At 28.7% G+C, this 20957-nt stretch overlaps 1 protein-coding gene across 4 annotated transcripts in view; it reads left to right on the forward strand.

Moving 5' to 3' along the window:
• LOC112693812 (BAI1-associated protein 3) overlaps window positions 1–20957 on the forward strand; it is a 219213-nt gene that overhangs the window by 124981 nt on the left and 73275 nt on the right. For all 4 annotated transcript variants that reach the window (XM_025569040.1, XM_025569043.1, XM_025569044.1 and 1 more), the window contains one exon: window positions 11454–11622. In XM_025569040.1, coding sequence (XP_025424825.1) covers window positions 11454–11622 — 169 coding nt within the window. The remainder of the gene's footprint in view (window positions 1–11453; window positions 11623–20957) is intronic.

Genomic DNA, 20957 nt, shown 5'->3' on the forward strand with positions numbered 1-20957 from the left:
TAGTATGGTCAGAAAAGTGGAAAAAGGATTTTTCCTTAATGCATAAATGTACCCATGAATGTGCTTATGCTACACAGGGAAAATAATATAGTTTCCGCGTGAATATCAAATGAAAAATAGGTTTTCTATGTTTACGACCGGAATAATTGTTATAAGAGGACGAAAAGATGTAATAACATTTCGATTAAAGAGCACTACGCAAAACTGCGGGTTCTAGATAAGCGCACTGCGTTCACGTATAATGTTGCATTGTTATATGACGAATTTCTTTCTATGTCAAGCGAGTGCTTATTAAAATTATTTTTTTATTTTTTTTTTTTTTTTGTTTCACGCAATAAAATTACGCAAAATATAATGTTCATCCACCCGTGGAATGTAATAATGTTATTACAGCGTAATGTAATTTTAGAATTGGGCACACAACAAACGTTGCGTTTTCCACGTCCGACGGTCTTAACGATGACGAAATATGTATAGTATATAATGTATTATACACATATTTATTAATAAGTAACGCACGTGCTCGTTTCCTATACTCGTAATAGAATTTCGGTGGGACCTCACACGGCATCCTGTTTAAGCTACCTGTGTAATACGCGTACAATAATTACAACGTTTAGTAGCTTATACCACCGCTACACTTCATAACGATCGGCGTCGATCGCATTCGTGGGCGTGCGCTCATTGTTCATAAGTCTGTGAAAAATCGCCACTCCGGATTACTAAAATATAGAATGTATATTAAAATACACGGTCGAGTAGCGATAGCTCGACGTTGACGGGGGATTAAATATATTTGAGATAATATTTGATAATATATTTGAGTGCTTCAAAATTAAGTAGAAACTTCAAGCTACACAATGTAATATTATATTCAAATTGTTCTAATATTATCATATATAATATGACTGCATTTTGAGAAATATAGGATTAAAACATTATGGCAAATGTATGCATAAATATCATATAAAAAAAAAAAAATAAGTGGTATTATAAATATTATTTACTGTTTAAGGTAGAGAAACAATTGATAATTAATTGTTTATGTTATGGTTGCGAATTAACAAACTCTTCTAATCATTGTCTTCTTTATTCTCTTTTATTTTTATTGTAAATATTCATCTTTTTTATAAAAAAAAAAAAAAAAAACGTTGATGACAATGTATTTGATGGAGTATTTAATTGTCTCTCGATGTCGTTTTATTTCCAGTCATTATTTTCGATCAATCATATCACGTGAAACATGTTGGTTATTGTGAATTTAGTTTTTGTTTTTGAAACATGTTAAAAAAAACGAAAAAATATCCACGATAACCTTATAACGATAGGCGAGCACAAATTACCCAATAACCAGTATCTACTGAAGTTATTGTACATGCGCTAATAATCAATTTCTATGTACTTTTATGTTATCTCTATTATACAGTCGAGACGTAACGAAACGAAACGCGTATACAAAATCATTCAAATACAGTACTCTTTGGTTTAGCTTTACAAAAAAAATTTATATTCAAGTTAATAAAACTACTAATAATACGTTGAGTGTTATGAGAATTTCAAGGTTCAATTTCAAAGTTGAGTCGTCAAATTTTTCGAATCATCACGATTTCGATTGTATTATACTGTATAAATATAATTCATTATAATGATATCAATCATATTTCATATTTAATATTATTTTATTTTTAGTATGGTATTTCTATAGATCTGTGAAACGGTCATCCGCAAAATATTTTGCCGAGTGTTGAAAGTGTCACAATAGCTTCATACAAACTAAAAATAGAAATCTTGCTATGGATCAAACACGTCCAAACATTCAATTTATAGTAGAAAAATTATTTTAAGTGCCTAAAAGTCAAAACCGTAATATTATCCTTTTAAACATTGCTATCTCTCAAAATGTCAAAAACGGTGCAGGTTCTTATATATTGCCAATAAGTAAACACGGCTATTGATCCCACGTCTGCGTGTAAATTCGTGAGAGCATGTTTACATATAATGATATTAATATCATTGGTTTAAAAAAAAAAAAAAAAATAATATTATTTTAAAATCGTATTGTGTGCTATATTCCCGTTACACACACACACACACACACACATACACATATATTTGTGTACATTTATAAGCATTCAAACACATACATTTTTTTTACATCTGACCAACATATATACCGTACATGTCGTTATATTAAACATAAATATTGCGTTCGCATGTAAATTTATAATAAGTTGCACGCTGGAGGATGCTAGTTTCAATAGGCCGTATAACCTGCAATAAACTTTCTGTTATTGTTATTATTATTATTATCACCGCCGTTACGCGTATTTTAGCGGTGTACAGAGTGTAACAAACGTTTCGGATTAACATTGAAACTATAAATGCCTGGAAGTTTTTCGAACCTCTTCGAAACACCCTGTACCGTATATATAACTACTGTTATGTATTAACGACCCGACGTAATCGCGTGCGGTGTACGACTATAATATACGAAGTTACCGTGAAGGGGGAAGGGGAACGGGCAACGGATACTTCGTTCGAGACGATAAAGTTTTTGTGCGGATTTGTGGTTACAAGACCTCAATTACACCTACGAGTTAACGTACATACGTACACGCACCAGAAACTCAATATATTTATCAGATAAACTTTACGTATACGATATATGAATAGACATATGTTTGTATTACACGTAGGTACACGTATAAATATATATATATATAAATATAATACAATAATATAATATAAATAAATCTTCTGTATATAGTCATCTTTACGTCGGTTCAAAATTGGCCATTATTGTCTCCGTTTCGTCGTCACGCACCTGTTGCGAGCCAACCGTCAGTACACGCGCGCTTGTACCATACTAGCTGAACTACTTGTTCTCGCCCCGAGTGTTTTGTACTGCAATGGATCGGAACGATTAGCATTTAGACGTGGATACGTTTTTTAGATTGAAGTATTCTAACGATAATTATTTTTCGTTTATAGAAACTGCGTCAACTTACATGCATCTCAATCGGTAAAATCCGATTAAAAAATCCGTAAAAAATTTAAATATGATTTCCGAAAATAAATGTTCTCGACGCGAAGTAATGTATACATTACTTTAAAGTTTCAAACGAAGCACTAAGTTATTTTTGACTGATCGATGATCGGTCAGTAATCGAGTGTTATTTAAATAATATATGTATTTATATATACATATAGCAGATTATATTTTTAAATATAGATGAATAAACGAGTGATGCACATAAATTATTATTTCTTGTGAATTACCGCAGTCCCGAATTTCTGTCGAAATCGTTCCTATTAATTATATGATTGATGTATTGATAAACTTACCGTATTTAATTTTAAAACTTAAAACTTATAGACATATCAAAACCCCATTATAACTCGAACATATAATAGCAAATCGAAGTAGGAAAATTCTTTTAAAAATCTCTAACAAAAAAAATATATTGATTAAGTTGATAACTGAATATTTTGAATGCTTTTATTTTTCTTCAAGTGACCGGGGATATAATGTTAAGAAATATTTTTGTTAAGTAAAGTGAATACATTTACATCGGTATAAGCATTAATATAACACTCATTGGCAAGCGCGAATTCGTGATGTCGAAATAAACATTTAAATGTGTACACGATAATATACAAATCCGGACTGGAAATTTATAATGACTGATCGTTTGGCCATCGTTAGTGGTTGGTTTTCTAGAAAATATCGTTTTCCATAGCATGAGCACGACAAATACTGTCATCGCATTTATAAATGAATATATCATTATCAACTGTACGCCAAAACGTCGTTAGACTTATATCACGTACGCAATAATATATTTATTATTCATGTATACAGCGGATCGTAGCTACAGTGATGTGCTTCCAATTTCTCGTTGGATATTGTGATCGAAAACGAGTCACACACGAAGAATTTATAAAAATACTAAAAAATTTTTTTTTACCACATGCTGTTTAAACCCTATGCAATGATATATTTAATTTAATAAAAATAACCCAACTGCAGGACGCAGAAGGCGAGATAACTATGGTTACATTATTTTAACTATTTTTTTTTTCTTGTGTACAACAACTTCATAAACTGCATTTTTTTAACTTTAACCGGTATTGCGTGATTACATTATCAAGCATGTTAGTGTATTACATCAACACGTAATGAATAGAAGTAATAACACGACGGTTGCCAATTGCTTGAAATTTAAAGGGAACGTATAAGAGTTTTTCAATTAACCAACATGTATACGTTGAACATGGTTTCCGGCAGAATTTATTTCCTTTCGCATTATAAGGGTTCGAAACGTCGAGAATCCGCAGCGTAATAAAATCAAAAAATATACAATGCAATGGTATTGCATACATATATAATATACTATTGTGTATGGTACAACTCTATTAAACGAAATTCTCGAATTATTTAACGGAACCATGAAACTTTCATTAAAATATATTTGTGTTCAATGAATTAATTTCATAAAATTATTCTGCAATACATTTTATGCTTATATTTTCTTTATTTCATTAAACGATAAAATAGTACTTTTTTTTTTAAAGAAACCTTAAGTTATCAACAGTGCGCGATCATTTTCATTGGGATCACTTATTATTTGATACCAAACAAATAAGTTACGTACATTTTTATGTATATAGGCTGACTTAATAAAAAACGTTTAGGATTCATGGAACGAAAAATATTGTTCACCACTGAAACAGAGATTCGACTACGAATATATAATATATATGAATCGATTATTGCAGAAACGTTACGAGTCACATATTTTATGAAATTAAGATATTATTAAAAACCTATACGAGTCACGTGTTCTTACACTCAACGCATAGAAACACACGAATAGTTAACGTTTTCACTAATATCTCAATCTCATAAACTAAGTAACTCGTGACGTTTCTGTAATGATTAATTCATATAGACTCTTTTATAGAGTAATCGGAAGTAGCATGCTTATTATAGCGTCGCTACTACATCTTACAACGTAATTTTCAGCGACTAAGGTAGTAGACGCATTGAAACGAAGTTCTATTATATTCTCGGTAAAAATCAACAAATAACGAAACGAAAATTGTCACATCTGAATGATTGAATTTCGAATATTCTTTGATTACTTTGAATTCCATATTGTAATTTAAAAAATTATTTAAAATTTTTACTAGACCTTATAATATTTATAATTCATGGTAAAACAGAATACCTATTACCATGACTACAACCATAATTATGTACAACACTGTGATATAATTTATAATTAACGGTAACATCTACCGATTATCATTTTTCAGTTGGATAGTTTTTTTTTTAGTGCTTATGAGAATTTAATAATATAGTTTTAGCTAGCGCCATTCTATGTTGATCAAATTAGTCATAATGTGTAAAAAAACACATAAATATTTTACGGAGCGTAGGCATATTTATACAGTACAGGCTCTAAAAAGTAATACGACTTAAAAAAAAATGTAGCAAAAAGTAGCATTGGAAATAGTGCGTTGCAAATCAAAAAAATGGCAATAGTGATTATGAGCTATTATTTATAAGAAGTTAGCACAATACCAACAGTATTGTTCTGACCAATAAAAAATAAAACATAAATAATAAATACATTTTAATTTTTTTATTTAAAAGCCAATTCACAATCTGTAAACAAATTATTACGATAAAAAAATTTGCAATAGGCTTAAAATGTGTAACGCGTCGAGGAAGAGATCCATTGGTAATACACCTTTTGTTAAGATCCCTATACAATTTTCATTTTGATTTCCGTGGTGGTAGACATTACATTTATAAATATATTGGGATATTAGATTATTATTACGGTATGCTTAAATTTTGATGGAATCATTTTTAAATTGTTTTGACCGGTCCGGCGATATTATTTATTTTTAAATCCTTATGTAGGGTAGGTGAGAAACGTACCATGGGACTTAGGTCAGTAGCCTTAACTAAATTTATTGGAATACATGGATTAGCCTGATTTTTAAGGGCTTAGCAGGACCCTAGCTTGGGATTCCATAAGACCAAACGGCTCTTAATATTATATATATATATATATATATATATATATATATGTGTGTGTGTCGTAGGCATATAGTCAAATCAAATAAAGTTAAATGTCTATTTCACGCCAGGCAAATAATAAAAAAACATTTTATATTATATTAAAAATTTAAATATATTTTCTATCAGTTATTTATTACTATTTTATACATAAAAAAAGCAGTGTATTATTTATTAATATGTAAAACACGTTGGTATATGAAATATTATGTTTAATTTCATGTTCATTATTACTATTGTTTTAAAAATGAAATCATAAATATATACAGGTAATAACTAATTAGATGTGATAGACGTAGATGATAGTATGATTATATTGTATACTCTATAGTCAGTATGATTTGACTATATGCTTATGACATATATACTACACTATATTCCGATACACAAGTGGTGTAATCGTTTTTTAATTGTTTAAACATTTTCCGTTAAAAAAAAATTTTATCAGTTCTATTATTATAACCTTAGAATCCTGGAGAGGGGATTCGTTCCGAAATGACCCTACCGTAGTCGTATATGTAAACCATAGACAAGAGCATTGAGTACCAATATCCCCTCCTGTCCATGAAAATGAACCTCTCGCGTGGTCCTCTTGTACGGGCCCAATTCATCGAAATTAATCGCGGTCGTATGATAATAGTATCATAGAGCTACTGGTGACCTGCATATTTATATATACCATATTATATTCTACAACATCTACTACCAGAATGGTCATTTATCGCCATTATTATTTATACTGTTTATGATCGATATTAATCATATATTTCGTTATTGTAAATTTTCATTATTTGCTGATGACTTAAAAATGTACATGGCTATATTAACTTTAGGAGGCTCTAGTAAATTACAATAATTACAATATGATCTTAATCAATTCAATTTATGGTATATAAACAATGATCCCTATCTGAACACGGATAAATACTTTCAAATAAAGTTCATAAGAAATAAATAAAACTTAAATTCATTATATCAAATAAATGATATAAAACTAAATAATTGTATTATACATAAAGTAAATGATTTAGGCATTACATTATCCAGTGATCTTTGATTTATAGAACATTTAAATGTAATTTATAATAAAGCTAAACATATATTAGGATTTTTAAACCGAAATTGTTTGTAGTTTAATCACCTCATATATTTACGTGTCTTATATATTTCCCTTGTTTGTTAAAATCTAGAATATGGATCATAAATTTGGAACCATCAATATTATCTAATACAAAGATTAGAATGAATTCAAAATCGTTTCTTGTGTATATTAGCTTATAAAACAAACAAAGTTTATTAAACACTAAAATTTCTAGCAACAGATTTTAACATTAAAACGCTAGTTTATAAGGCAATTAAATGATTTGAACTGGCTACATAAATTAATAAATTCTAATATTGACTGTTCTGAGGTATTATCCCTAATTTATTTAAATTCCCAGATTCGTACCAAAATTATCATTAAGATCCACTTATACATTCCATGTTCCTACTATTAAACGTAATGTCTGTTAAACCGAATGTCATCATCATTAGTTAATAAACTTGAAAGCTTTGATTTCTTTTTTCATACTTCTCACGAAATGAAAAAATTGTTTAAAAAAAGTATTCTGATTCAATGTATATTTTAAATGCTATTTTAAACTCTGTATTTATTATAATTAATGTTTTTACTCTTATTTAAATTTAAATGTATAATTAATTTTTTCTGTACTCTATACCCAACGGTCGTTTATTATATAAAAAAAAAAAAAAAAAAAAAAACATTATACGTAATCGTACGACGAACAAACGTTTTGACCCAACGGGATAAGATCCTCTGCAACCATTACATGAGAACGACGGAGTAGCGCACACATTCATTTATACGCGTTAAACATTATTTTTCCATAAAAAATCTGCAAACCGTATAATAAAAATATGTTCTGCGGCAAACGCCGTCGTGCGAATACTCTTCCCTTCCGCATCCTTAAGTATTGTTCATGCATGAACGCGTTGTGCAATAATATCGTCATCGAATCATGTAACCCTAACTTTAAGAGTCGGTACACATCCAATATTACTTTCATATTGTTATACACGTTGTATAGGGTGAATTGATCTTTTTTTTTTTTTTTTAACTTTAAATGAGCTGTCGACATATAATCGAAGGATTATGTTTTCAGTAGACTTTATGGTAACGTTATTAGAACCGTATTCCGCTACAACTTATAACGAATTGATTTCGTGAAATAATGAATACACGCGAATTAATGGTTACGTCAAATCGCTATGACACATTAATACTGGTGACTTTCGAAGATTAGCGATCACAAGATTAGATCACGAAAGTATTTTGTTAAGTTAAGAGTTTAAAGTAAATACGTGGCAACCGGAGAATCTTTTGCAAAGCTGAATTTTACTTTTTTAATCTTTAAGTAATGATATTACTCGTGTGCAAACTAAACGTACTTACAAGAGCACATTGAATCATTAGGTGCATATTAAATATGTATATGTAAATGTGTGTGGGTGTGTGTAATGATCGTAACATATGAACATTTTACGTAGAAACTAGTATAGATGGTATATGATTTTACGTGAAAAAATTAATCGTCCAATACGAGTATAATTTGCATCAGTATACGTATGGTGTGAATTATTTTCACCACTGTACACTACGCGACAGTAAACAATTACTGAAATATGTACATTCTTCAATTATCGATTACGAATTCAGTCCATGCGCCGACTATGTTAATTACCACCACAGTAAACGAGGTGAAGGGATTAGTAGAGAATTCGACGAGTTGCACTGCAACATTATCGTTATACATCCAGTGGCGAAAGTTGAATCCCGAGTATGCTCATTTGTCGTAATGCATCATAGGTATGATTTAATTGTGATATTTTATAGTGCACATTTTCGTATTTATTTTATTTATTTATTTATTCGTATATATTTTAAGACTTTAATTTAATACTATAATCATTTTAACAGAGAGTTAGTTAAAATTAGTACATTAAAGTAATCGTATATAAATTCAATTCTTCTTGCTTTTGCAACAAACATTTTCATCACTTTATCGTAAAATTCAGTGAAAATTTTTAAGTTCTGTAATATTTTTTTTTATTCAATGGATAATATTCCGAGAGTAGATAGTCTATCTTGATTTTGAGTAGACCTACATTTTATCATTTTTAAAGCAGAAAATTTTCATTTCGCCGATGGTGTTGAACTTGGAACATTTACAATTAATTTAGGTAGTTTAAATACTTATTTTAGCCTAGAGTATAATTTACTTAATCTAATAAATTTGATTATTTTGAAAACTGGTTTATTTTTAAAATCCACAGAACTATACAAAACACATTTTTAAAACCGAAAAATATAAAAAAAATCTTCCATTACTCTGCTGCTTTAAACACTTTAATAGTTAATAGTTCATTATCAAAAAATACTTAATCATGTTTTTTATACAAATCAGAATTAAGCAATAAAAATACTCGGATTTTTCTCATGGAGTCAAATTCTATTTTTTTTTTCTTCAGAAAAAAATCTCCTTTAAAAAATCTTAGAAATTAATAATACTTCAATCAGTTTCTGAAAAATTCATAATATGGATTATACATATTGTCGTTTTGTTTCCGTTTCTGTTATCATAATTTTTATTTATTTTTTTTTTTTTTTGCACAGAATTATTGTAATATATTGCTCAAAATGTCGATACTGTTGTTCAGTAGTATAGTATGTCATTAAATCAAATTCTAATATCTAAAAACGACTGAATATTCACTGATAAATTTAATAGAATGTAAAACGTAATTCAATATTGTAATATTTTTCCTATTCGACGAGGTTCCACATTTTTCAACAAGAATTCAGTTTAGGTTAAGCTGTCATTTTATTATTATTATTATTATTATTATTTGAATATAATATAACTCGACAAATTTGAGCCTTTCGGTTAAACTACAGGGCATTGGTTTTCAAGATGCGCTCGAAAAAGTTGTGACAAGAACATTTTGTTGAATAAGAGTGTAGTATATTGTTTCTTCTTTTTTCTTTTTTTTTTTTTCCAGTTAAAATTGAGCATAATCATAATTGATAAATTGCGTAATATCATGACACTGATGTTGACATGGAATTCAAAATATTGTCAGGTTTGAAATTAAAGAGGAAAAAATGAAACAACGACGAGTGATTACAACAAATATTTTTTATTTATTTTCATTTTTATTAATTTCGCGTTTGTGTTATTACAAATCCATTGGTATATATATTTACGGTGTTTCATGCATCGTATTAAATAGAGTAGTTCACTAACTTTTTGTGCGGTACCCACCGTGCCATTCCACAAAATTCGTCGAACATCTAGAGTCTAGATTGTGAAATAAATATATGATACATCGATTTTTATGTAAAGACATTATCAGAAAAATATGTTGTTTCAGATAAAAAAAAAATATTAACAATGCATATTATCATTTATTATTTGTAGAGCAAAGAATATAACGCGAAAAGACTTCCTCGGCATGTTCGTTTTTAACATAAAACATGCAGATAACGATAGTTAACTTTTAACTTTTTAATACAAAAACGTCGAAAACATTATTTTAGAAACTCTTTTTTTTGCGATGGCGCCGAAGTGACTCTCATGTTGTAACATTACAAAGACCCATTCCGTTGCTTGCCAATATCCACTGTAAAATTATATAAATATCTAACTTAAGTGGTACCAAAACCGCTGTCAGTTACTTATTTTCAAATAAAGAAACCTCTAAAACATCGTAGACAGAATCGTATAAAATTCAAAGTCGCTGTACTTCTGTGCATTGCTTTGAACGAATATAATGGTTTTTTTTTTTTTTTAATTATAGCTTCGCACGGTTTTGATAATTTTTGTAAAAGAATTTCTGATCAAGAAGTGATGAAGTTTTTTGTTTGTCTTTTGAAGAATAATAAAAACAAAATAAAAAACAATTTTAATTATAGCGGAATAAATAGCATCCCGAAAGATATCGATCGATACGACGAAATGTAACGTAATGGAAAAAAAAGATGATTGTATATAACGCACACATACATAATATATAATTACCTCATGTTAAAATAAAAACGACAGAATTATAATGTAAATTAGTACTAAAGTACATTTATCTGGGCAGAGATAATCGTATACGTTATAAAAAATCTCTAAAAAATCTCTAACTAATTAATCTTCAAGTAATAGCTCAACACAATATAACTTATACAATATTTTGAGATCAAGTTCCGTTAGCTTTATATATTTTAAGTGTACAAAAAATATACACGAAACACTGAATATTTTTTAAGAACTTTCCTATGTCTAATAATTTATTTTCTTTAATTTTTCCATAGAGTGCACGAAACGGATGGTTCGTTTTTCGAAAAGTATAGCAGTTTACAATGGAAATTGGATCAAAGACGATTGCAAATGATCAAAGACAGTCGGCAAGATGAATGCCCGCCGCCAGAGCACAGCGTCGGGGTGAAACCACCACCTGTCTCCAACATTCAACCCAAAGAGGTATGTTTTTGAATATTTGGTTATTGTTTTTCGTATTGTAATACATAACGATATTTTCGACGGCTAATATCTCGATTAAGTTGACTAATTTTATTTCTGAAAATATTTTATTCTTTTACAGTAGCTACTATACAATATTTTTGCTTAAATAATTTTTTTCGTCTAATTTCCATCCCGATCACTTTCCTCGTTTGTTATTAAAAACTAAATTTAACCTTTCTTATCGAAAAATTAATGGAATAGTTTTCTACGAATTTTTATATGTGAAAACGTGTAATGCTGAATAATTATCACGGAGTAGTACACTGCAAGAAACTTTTTGATCATCCAGTTTTAAACAATTTGAAAAAAGCTGCAACTGTCCATAAGCTGCTTGTATGAACGCACTAGTCAAAATTTAATTTATCGAAACGTTCGTTCGGGGACGCAGCAACAGAAACATTAGCATTGAACTTACAAAAAAAAAACTCTTCACCGCGTGCTGTCAGTCTTACTTCACACCCCTCGCAAAAAAAGTTAAGCTACTTTCGCATTCACGGTAGAATTTAGTTACTAAATTGTCATGGATAGTAATTATTAAACGAACAACGTTATAATTCATTGTTAATCGGACCAATTCGATTATCACTCGTATACTAATCCATCACAGCATCACCGAACCTACCCGAAAATGTGGTCCGGTCACTCAGGTCCAGACTCGAACACCGAGTATAGCGCCACCCAAAACGAATCGAAAGACGAGTGGCCGCAATGAGTAATGAGCGTTGATTGTAGGGAAGATACACGGTCAGTCCTGACAAAGAGTGAGGGAGGGATGATTCCCCCTGGCCCCGGAAATTAAGGACTACATATTATTTAAAACTAAACACAATTAATGATAAGAATTTAATGAACACTGCAGAAAAAATTAAGAAACACCCTAGGGCCAGGGTTTCTCTCTCCACAGCCCTGTACGTAGTTATGAGTACGCGCACAAGTCTCTTGGCAAGGAGGACGTGAGCGGCAAAAGCACGACGGGCCGAACGGGATCGCCTTCCACTTTACGCTGCTTCGGTTACTTTACGAATGGATTCGGACAGCTTCCATTCCACTGTCAGCCCTTATCGATTGTGTTGTAATTTCAAACTGATCGCTTATTTCTGTACAAGCGAGAACAGACATCGTTAAACGAACGTGAACCGACTGACTATTGCACGCGCGTCTCAATCCCCAAAATCCGATTGCTGTCCAACCAATTTTCTAACATGTTCAACGCGAAATGACTGTTTTGAATTGAAAGTGCTCGAAGTATTTTTTAAGCGATTTTGAATATAAAAACTTCCCAGTCAAATTCGTGATTTACGGAAAAAAAATACGAGCGTATTATAAGTATAATTATTGAAGCGTTCGGAGAATTTAAGTACGAGTCGGTTATGGATATTTTATCGTATAATTTTGGCTTGAAGTGTTTTCGGTGATATTTCGATTACTTTTTGATTTTCATTTTTTTTTAAACATAAAAACATTACTCTTAATTCCAAACCAGGCGCAGATACGAGGATCTAAGCTTAAGTCCCCCCCCATTGTTCATTAGATAGAACCATATGGACTTCGGTACTTAAAATTATTAAAAAATTAGACGTAAAAAAGATTTCATACAAATCGAAATGTGCAACAAATTATGAAAGTAACTCACTATACTAGCCCCTACTATTGTTCATTTCTAGATCCGCATAAGCATAAACAATATGAAAATAGACTTAATTCTGAGTTCATTTTATTTATTAAAATAATATTGAATCGATCTAATCAATATATTTGTAAACAAGTAAACCATTACTGGTTTAAATAAAACAAAAAAAATTTATGATCTTATTTTTTCCACATAGTTTGATACGAGTAGGTACTAGAAATTGTAATCCTTTTTTTAAAAATTATCTTCAGTATAAAAATGATAAATACCACCCTAGACTAGGGCCTATGTCGCTTAACCCTCGAGACGGGTCTATCGCAAGACCACTGTCTTCCTCCAAATCCAACGGGATTCATCCTGCATCCTAGAGCGGTTGGAGTAATGTTCCGACACACCCACGCAACGTTTCCCGCTCATCCATCGAAAACTTGATTCATTATTTTATTTTCATTTTTTCCTGTGTCTTTTTAGCCCTTACGCCAAACACGTTCACGCTAGCCTGTACATTCCGTGCGTCGTGCTTGATAACAAACGCATTATCGACGAATCAATCGCTATACATTTTCTGTAATTCATTTTGCTGCATAGTCCGTTCGTTTTTCTTCAGAGCAAGAGCATTCCGTTCGTCTGGGTTATAGTTTTTTTTCCCCTCTTTCTACGTTCCTCTGTACGTTAAAATTTAATACCACACCACGTGGTAACTTAAAAGTGTATCCGTTTGTACTAATATTTATATTTGACCCGGATAAACTCCATCGGAGTGTTTTGAACAAGACCGGAAAAACCGATTGAGAAAATAATTACTGAAAAATAATACTGTGTGTGCTTTGATTTTTTTTTTTCTATTCTGTTACATTTCCATTTCTAATGATATACTGGCATTAAAAAGTTTCTTTTTCCGGCCGCAAAGTCGTCTCCCGCGTAGATTTCACAAGGAAAAGCACTTTGGCGTGGTCGTGTTCGATGCATGGGAACATACTAACCTACAAACGAACCATGTAATAATCCGATGTGCTGCGATAATAATTTAAAATACCCATCGATTTCGACATCACGTAACAATAAACATGTTTCGGATTTTAAAAACTATAACATTTTTTTTTTTTTTTTATCATTGTCTCCCGTTTAAATCATAATAGATAGAATAGGCATAAACCTACGCCGCGGTTAATTCGATAAAAATACACAACCCATGACCTTCTGGAAACCCAATATTATTAGATAAAAGTACTTTCTGTCAAATTTTCACGTTCAAAATATTCAGTATTTACGCTTCTTACAGACACATTAGTGTAGTGTCGATTGTTTCTTTTTTCCCGTCACCATTCCCACAGTTTGTCGTTTCTACGCTCAACGCGTAATAATTTCCAGCGAACGAGCATCTCAACTCGTATCAACTCGAAAATATTAAATCACGCGGGTTCCCAGTAAATGTTTCGCTGGATGTATTTTTGCCAAAAAAAAAGCATAAACTACCAATATATATAAATGTTTGCGTAACATACTTTATTTTTATTTTTGTGCACAATTGTAAGAGATGAACGATTTATAGCGGTTTTATGTTTATAGAAGTTTTCACAGATTTAATTTGGGTCTGCAGAGGAGCAATCTTTGTTTACTGTTGTTTATTTAAATTCTATGTAATGCTCGTTCGTTTTTAAACGATTAAAAAAGATTAAATGTGATGAACTTACCCGTTACCTCGAAATTAAGTTTCATCCATGTCACAAAATAATATACTCGTAATTACATTTATTTTATTTTATATATTTAATTTTTCTTTTTTTTACTTAAATTTTTCACATTACTTTTATGTTTCAACTATCTCTCGTGTTTATTAAAGATATACTTACAAATTATAGTATCCTATATTAAAATATAAAAAAAAAAGTGTTTCCGTGTTGTTAAATTTGAATAAAAACGACCCTCCATTTATGTCGAATACCGAGTAAAACATATGGAATATTAAACCAATGTGCTTCAGTAGATCTGTTATATGATATCAGTATTACCTTGCTTAATGTTATATAATAATTTTTATTTAGTAAACTTTAATAATTATAATATACTGAAAGTACTATCATAATACTACATCCAATATGTATCAAAACGCTATGATTGTTTTGACAGAAAAATTTACAGGTTTAATTTATATAAATGGACATTTTTATTTCTGAAATATTATACTAGCCAATATTATGTACGTTTCTTTGGAAACCTTTTTCATAGTAAATTATATTACCCCGATTTCAAATTTAATTTCTGTACACCTTGTACAACTAGATCTTTTCAACCATCAAGTTTAAATAATGATTGCCTACTTGAATTAATGCATGTGTTCGATGGTGTTCAATTGTAATAATGACATGTATTTTATATTAGTTATGAATTAATAAAAACGAAGTGATTTATTTGTTTATTTAATGAAAATATCAGAACTCAATGATTGTTAATTAAATTGTTCCGAATATTATTATAAAAGAACTATTACAGTATAATATGCTTTATTAAAGTAGCGCTATTAGTTTATTTTATATGAATATCATAAACACACACACACACACACACATATATATATATTTATTAAATAGTTCAATTTCAATGTATACATTTTTTTTATATTACACATGATCTATTTTTTGTATAAATATTTTAAATATTCTTTTATATGAATAAAGTTTATAAAATGTGAGTTGTTAATTGCATTTACATTGAAGTTGTGCACGCTTTACTACACATTATTTTGAATATGAACAATAATATTTATATTGCTTACATTGGTAAGAAGTAATTTATTTTCATATTTGAAAACCAATGCCGTGTAAACAATTAACTTTGAGAAAACCTTATATTTCGTATTGTTTTATTTTAAAAATTTGCTTGAATCTAATAAATTTAAAACAAAATATAACATTTTTGATATGTAAAACTTCCGAAATTATATTCAGCACAGACTTACAAGTAATTAAAAACGATAAAAGTGTAAATTTATGTTTAATAGCATTCAGACAAACTCAACTCTAAGACTGACATTTAACAGAAATAATAAATCATTGGGTTCTACGAGTACTTCAATGTAATTTTAGTAGTTTTATTTTAGTAAGTTTTATAACTTTTCAAATTCAAAGCGATGGAAAATTAGTTTTTTAGTTTCTTACGAGCATTGGTTTAGCAAATAATAGCTTAATTCTGAACACAAACTAAACTCAGAAATGATTTAAAACTCCTAATTGTAAAATAGTGCTTTTCAAACTGGGAGCCGGGCCTCCTAAGGGGCCATGATTATTACTCGAGGGCAATGAAATAATTTTTTTAAGCCTTAATTTTTTTGTACTCATATTCGTACATGTATAAAGTTTAATAATATAATAAAGTTTTCTCAAAACTATATAAAAAAACATTAATTTACTATGCATATTAAAAGTTAATCTATATTAATTAGTACATGTTATATATGTTATATTTATATATAAGAAGACCTAATCAACAATTTTGATTAAGGGAGCTATGCAATTTTACATTAAATTTAGAGGGTATCATGACAAAACAAAGTTTAAGAAGTACTGATATAAAAGACATTCAGAAAGTAGTAATAAGATAAAAGTAACAAGTTAAATACAAAATCACTCTTGAATTCATGATCAAATCAAGGCAATACTTTAAATTCATACATTAAATTGTTTAAATAAAATACTGGCATATTTTAATCTGAGGTGGCTTTATATTTTTAAATTACACCATTAGAAACTATTTCACCGTGAGACTAAATGTGTAACTATTATTATTGAAAACGTGTAAAATATATACAATCATGTTCGAATGATAATTACATAAAACCAATAATATGTAGCTTAACAACCTTGACTAAAAATAATCAAATACCTAGATACCTTTAAGAGTCACAGAACATTTATTTATTTTTTCTCAAAACTAAATATACTAAAATCCTCAACAAACGATTTGCGTCCAATAAGAATACTTGATATTTAATGATTACATTATTACGTCAACCAATTTTCGAGAAAATATATTATTTGGGACGATATCGAACTTAGAAGAAAATCGAATGATTTTGTTCTATGTATAGAATTAGAATTATGAGTAGGGAATACTTCTCATGAAATTTTTACTTTGAAATATTTCAAACACATAAAGAAATAAACTTTTGTTCTTTCCAAAAAATGTTATGAAGAATAATTATTGATACATTACTAATAATAAGTTATTATGTTTTGCTTTATAAAACTTTCACTTTATAATGTATTGTTATCTACTAAAATAAAATAAAAATTACTGTGCTTTAAAATAAGATTGGATTTTTCTTTGATTATAATATATTAGTTATATTGACAATATACTAATAAAAATATTAATAAATTATACTATTTAATAAACTTAATAATTGCATTTTATAAGAAATCATACATCGATTTTCTGTATTTCTATAATAATGCCTCCATTTACAAAATATAAATACATCAAATTAACATTAAATTATAAAACATTCGATAAATATAGCTTAAGAAATGTATGTAATTAATAAGTTCTGAAGCCTTTTTTTTAAAAAAAAAATTTATATGAATCATTATATAATTTATAATTGAACGAATAAACGTGCTTATTAAACTTATTTATATAGTTTAAAATACAATTTTATTTCCATCAAAATGAAAAGTTGTATGAAACTTTAATAAATATATTTTATTGAATGTTGAAATCCTATATATGTGTATCATACTAATTAATCAGGAATAGTATTCATGGCTCCTAACTATTAGGACTGCTTTAATATTATTATACACATTTCGTTAAACCTACTAAATATATCTATACATTATCATATAGTAGTTTAAGTTATACGTATTACTAATATTATTAAAATTTAGTTAGTACATGAACCGTATGCAAATAAGAACATGATATATTCGACTCAAACATGTATCATATATATAAACATATTTTTATATAATTACGTGCAATATATTTTTAACGACCAGTTTGCACAGGTAATAATAAAAAAAATGATGTTTACAAGAAAACTTATAACGAAGAAAATTTTTTCATATGACCTCATAAGTTAATGAGAAACATCAATGTATTCTGTTATGAATATCATACGTTAACCTAATATCTCACCGTCGACAATGTGAATCGTCCAACGTTATACAATTAACAATAAATACTACGACCGAACGGAGTGCAAATTAAATCTCGACTCGCAAACCGAAACCCCGGTCGTCCCTAGCCCTGTTTAATCTTTCCCGCGGACGCGTTTATGACCATTGACAGTGGACTATTATAATTACCAGTATTACCACACGCGAATTATTCACGCTTCTCGAAACAAACGTTCTACGGTCCGATGAAAACACAATATGAAATATTTAATTTGAAAATTAATTTTAAAAACATACACACACACACACACATATATATATATACGAGTATATGTATACAGTGTAATGAAGAGGGTAGCGAAGGGAAAGTATGTAATTAGATTATTATTTGAGTTGGACCTTACGTAACCTAACATAATCATAATAATTATTTCCACAAATGTAAATATGCATATAAAATGTAATATTGAAGAACAGCAGAAGCACTTAGCCTGAATATTTTCATAATTCCTCTTACACAACAAAGTGAAGAGAACTTTGCGTTTCTAATGGTTATTTTTAAAAACAATTAACTGAAATATCACCTATGTTTATTATTGTTGATATTGATATTAATTTTTTTATCTTTTTATTTTTTATTTCGTATATCTATTGAATCTTTGTAATTCAAATAACTTACACGTTTAAAACAATTACAAAATAATCGTATATATCAGATAATGAAGCACACCATTATATTAATATAAAAATTAATAGTTAAACAAATTTACTAGTTAAATAATATATTAATATAATAAAATTTATTTAAGATTCAGACTTATTTTAATAACATACTCAAAATGAGCAAGCCAACACAGTATAGTTACATTTTTTTAGTCAATGACTCAAAAAAAAATAAAAAAATATTAAATAAACTTCTGTGACTGAATAAATACTAGAGTTATATTTATTTTGTTGATTATTTTTATTTACATAAACAAATTTAATTACGATGTAAAAATAATTACTGAAAATGTAAATCAATAATATATTAACTGTACTTATATATCATCGTTTATAATTATGTTAGTTACATAATATAATACTTATGTTTAAAAACCTGAATAAGTCAAATAGCTTATATACAAATAATTTATTAATATTACAGTACCTATTTTATAATATTAGTTGATATAATTACATTAAACACCTTTGATATTAACAATCGTAACTATATATACTGATAACTGGAGAATAGAAAAACATAAAAATCTTCTAAAATTTTGTTTTTTAAACTTATAATTAACATCAGTGACGTTCTGGCAGATCCGGATATCCAAATATTTCTAAAAATAAAGAACCAACACAACCAAGTTTAAATAAAAGATTTTAGTTTTATAATTTTATACAACAATTTTTATAAATTTTTTCCTGAATTAAATTAAAATTATATTATTGTTAATGTGATATAATAGAAATATTTATAAGCCCAATACTTTATACATTTTTGTTATTTTGATCAAAATCTTACAAACATATAAATAGGAGTATGTGTACTTAGAAAAATTGAGATAATATGTGTTGCTAACGATCACATTCAGGCAAACAATGATTATTCGAAAAGGAAAAACGTAAATACAAAAATAACTTGAAATTTGTAGTAGAATTAGAACATAGCAAGAAAAAACATTTTTAGTTTATAGTTATTGAATCATACTCCAATTATTATGTTTTTTAGGAGCTCATTGTAAATTTTTTGCTGGAGTTCCATTCATGAACCAGACCGACACTGATTTACATCTAGTATATTTCTTAAAAGAACAATTCTCATCATGATTACACCATGATTATGATTTAGTGACTAATTTTACATTCCTAAAAATATTCACTCCATAATGCACTAACCTATCCGTGTAGCTATAGCCCAACAATTCAAAACATGGCTAGTTCGATTCTGTTGCAATTTTTCAATAATATAGAAAATCAATCATAATAATGTTTCAATGACAATTTACAATAATTGTATTGTGTCAACCAACACGTGAAAAATAATTATAGTAAATGTATACCATAGTTATGGTGACAACATTTAAATTTTGAGCGTCCTATATCGATTAATGTGACGGTCAGACCGAAAATATATCACAACGTCATTATAAATATCATCTCTTTTAAAATCTTGATAGAAGCACTTATCGCTATGTCAAATATTTGTGTAACATTTAGTAGTCTTAGGGAACTTTTCATATATATTATTATTATTATGTTGCTTTGGAGTACAAAAAAATAACTTATTAGAACGATTAAGATCCTAACCACCGTGCAATAGAATGTTACAGTCATGTAAAAATAACATTCCAAGTAAACTCTGAACATTTTTTATGTAACGTAACATTGCATGTAACTATGTAACATTGGACGTCAAAGACCATTCCTTTTTTTTAAGACTTCAAATAATAGTTACGATAATAGTTATAATAATTTTTCATATACATTATATAGTATCGGTTATCTATGGTGGAGGGTTGTAATTGGATCAACCCCTCAACTGCTTTCACTTCTTGAAA

This window comes from Sipha flava, unplaced genomic scaffold (assembly GCF_003268045.1).
Source record: "Sipha flava isolate LNK unplaced genomic scaffold, YSA_version1 118_pilon_pilon, whole genome shotgun sequence".
NCBI lineage: Eukaryota > Metazoa > Arthropoda > Insecta > Hemiptera > Aphididae > Sipha > Sipha flava.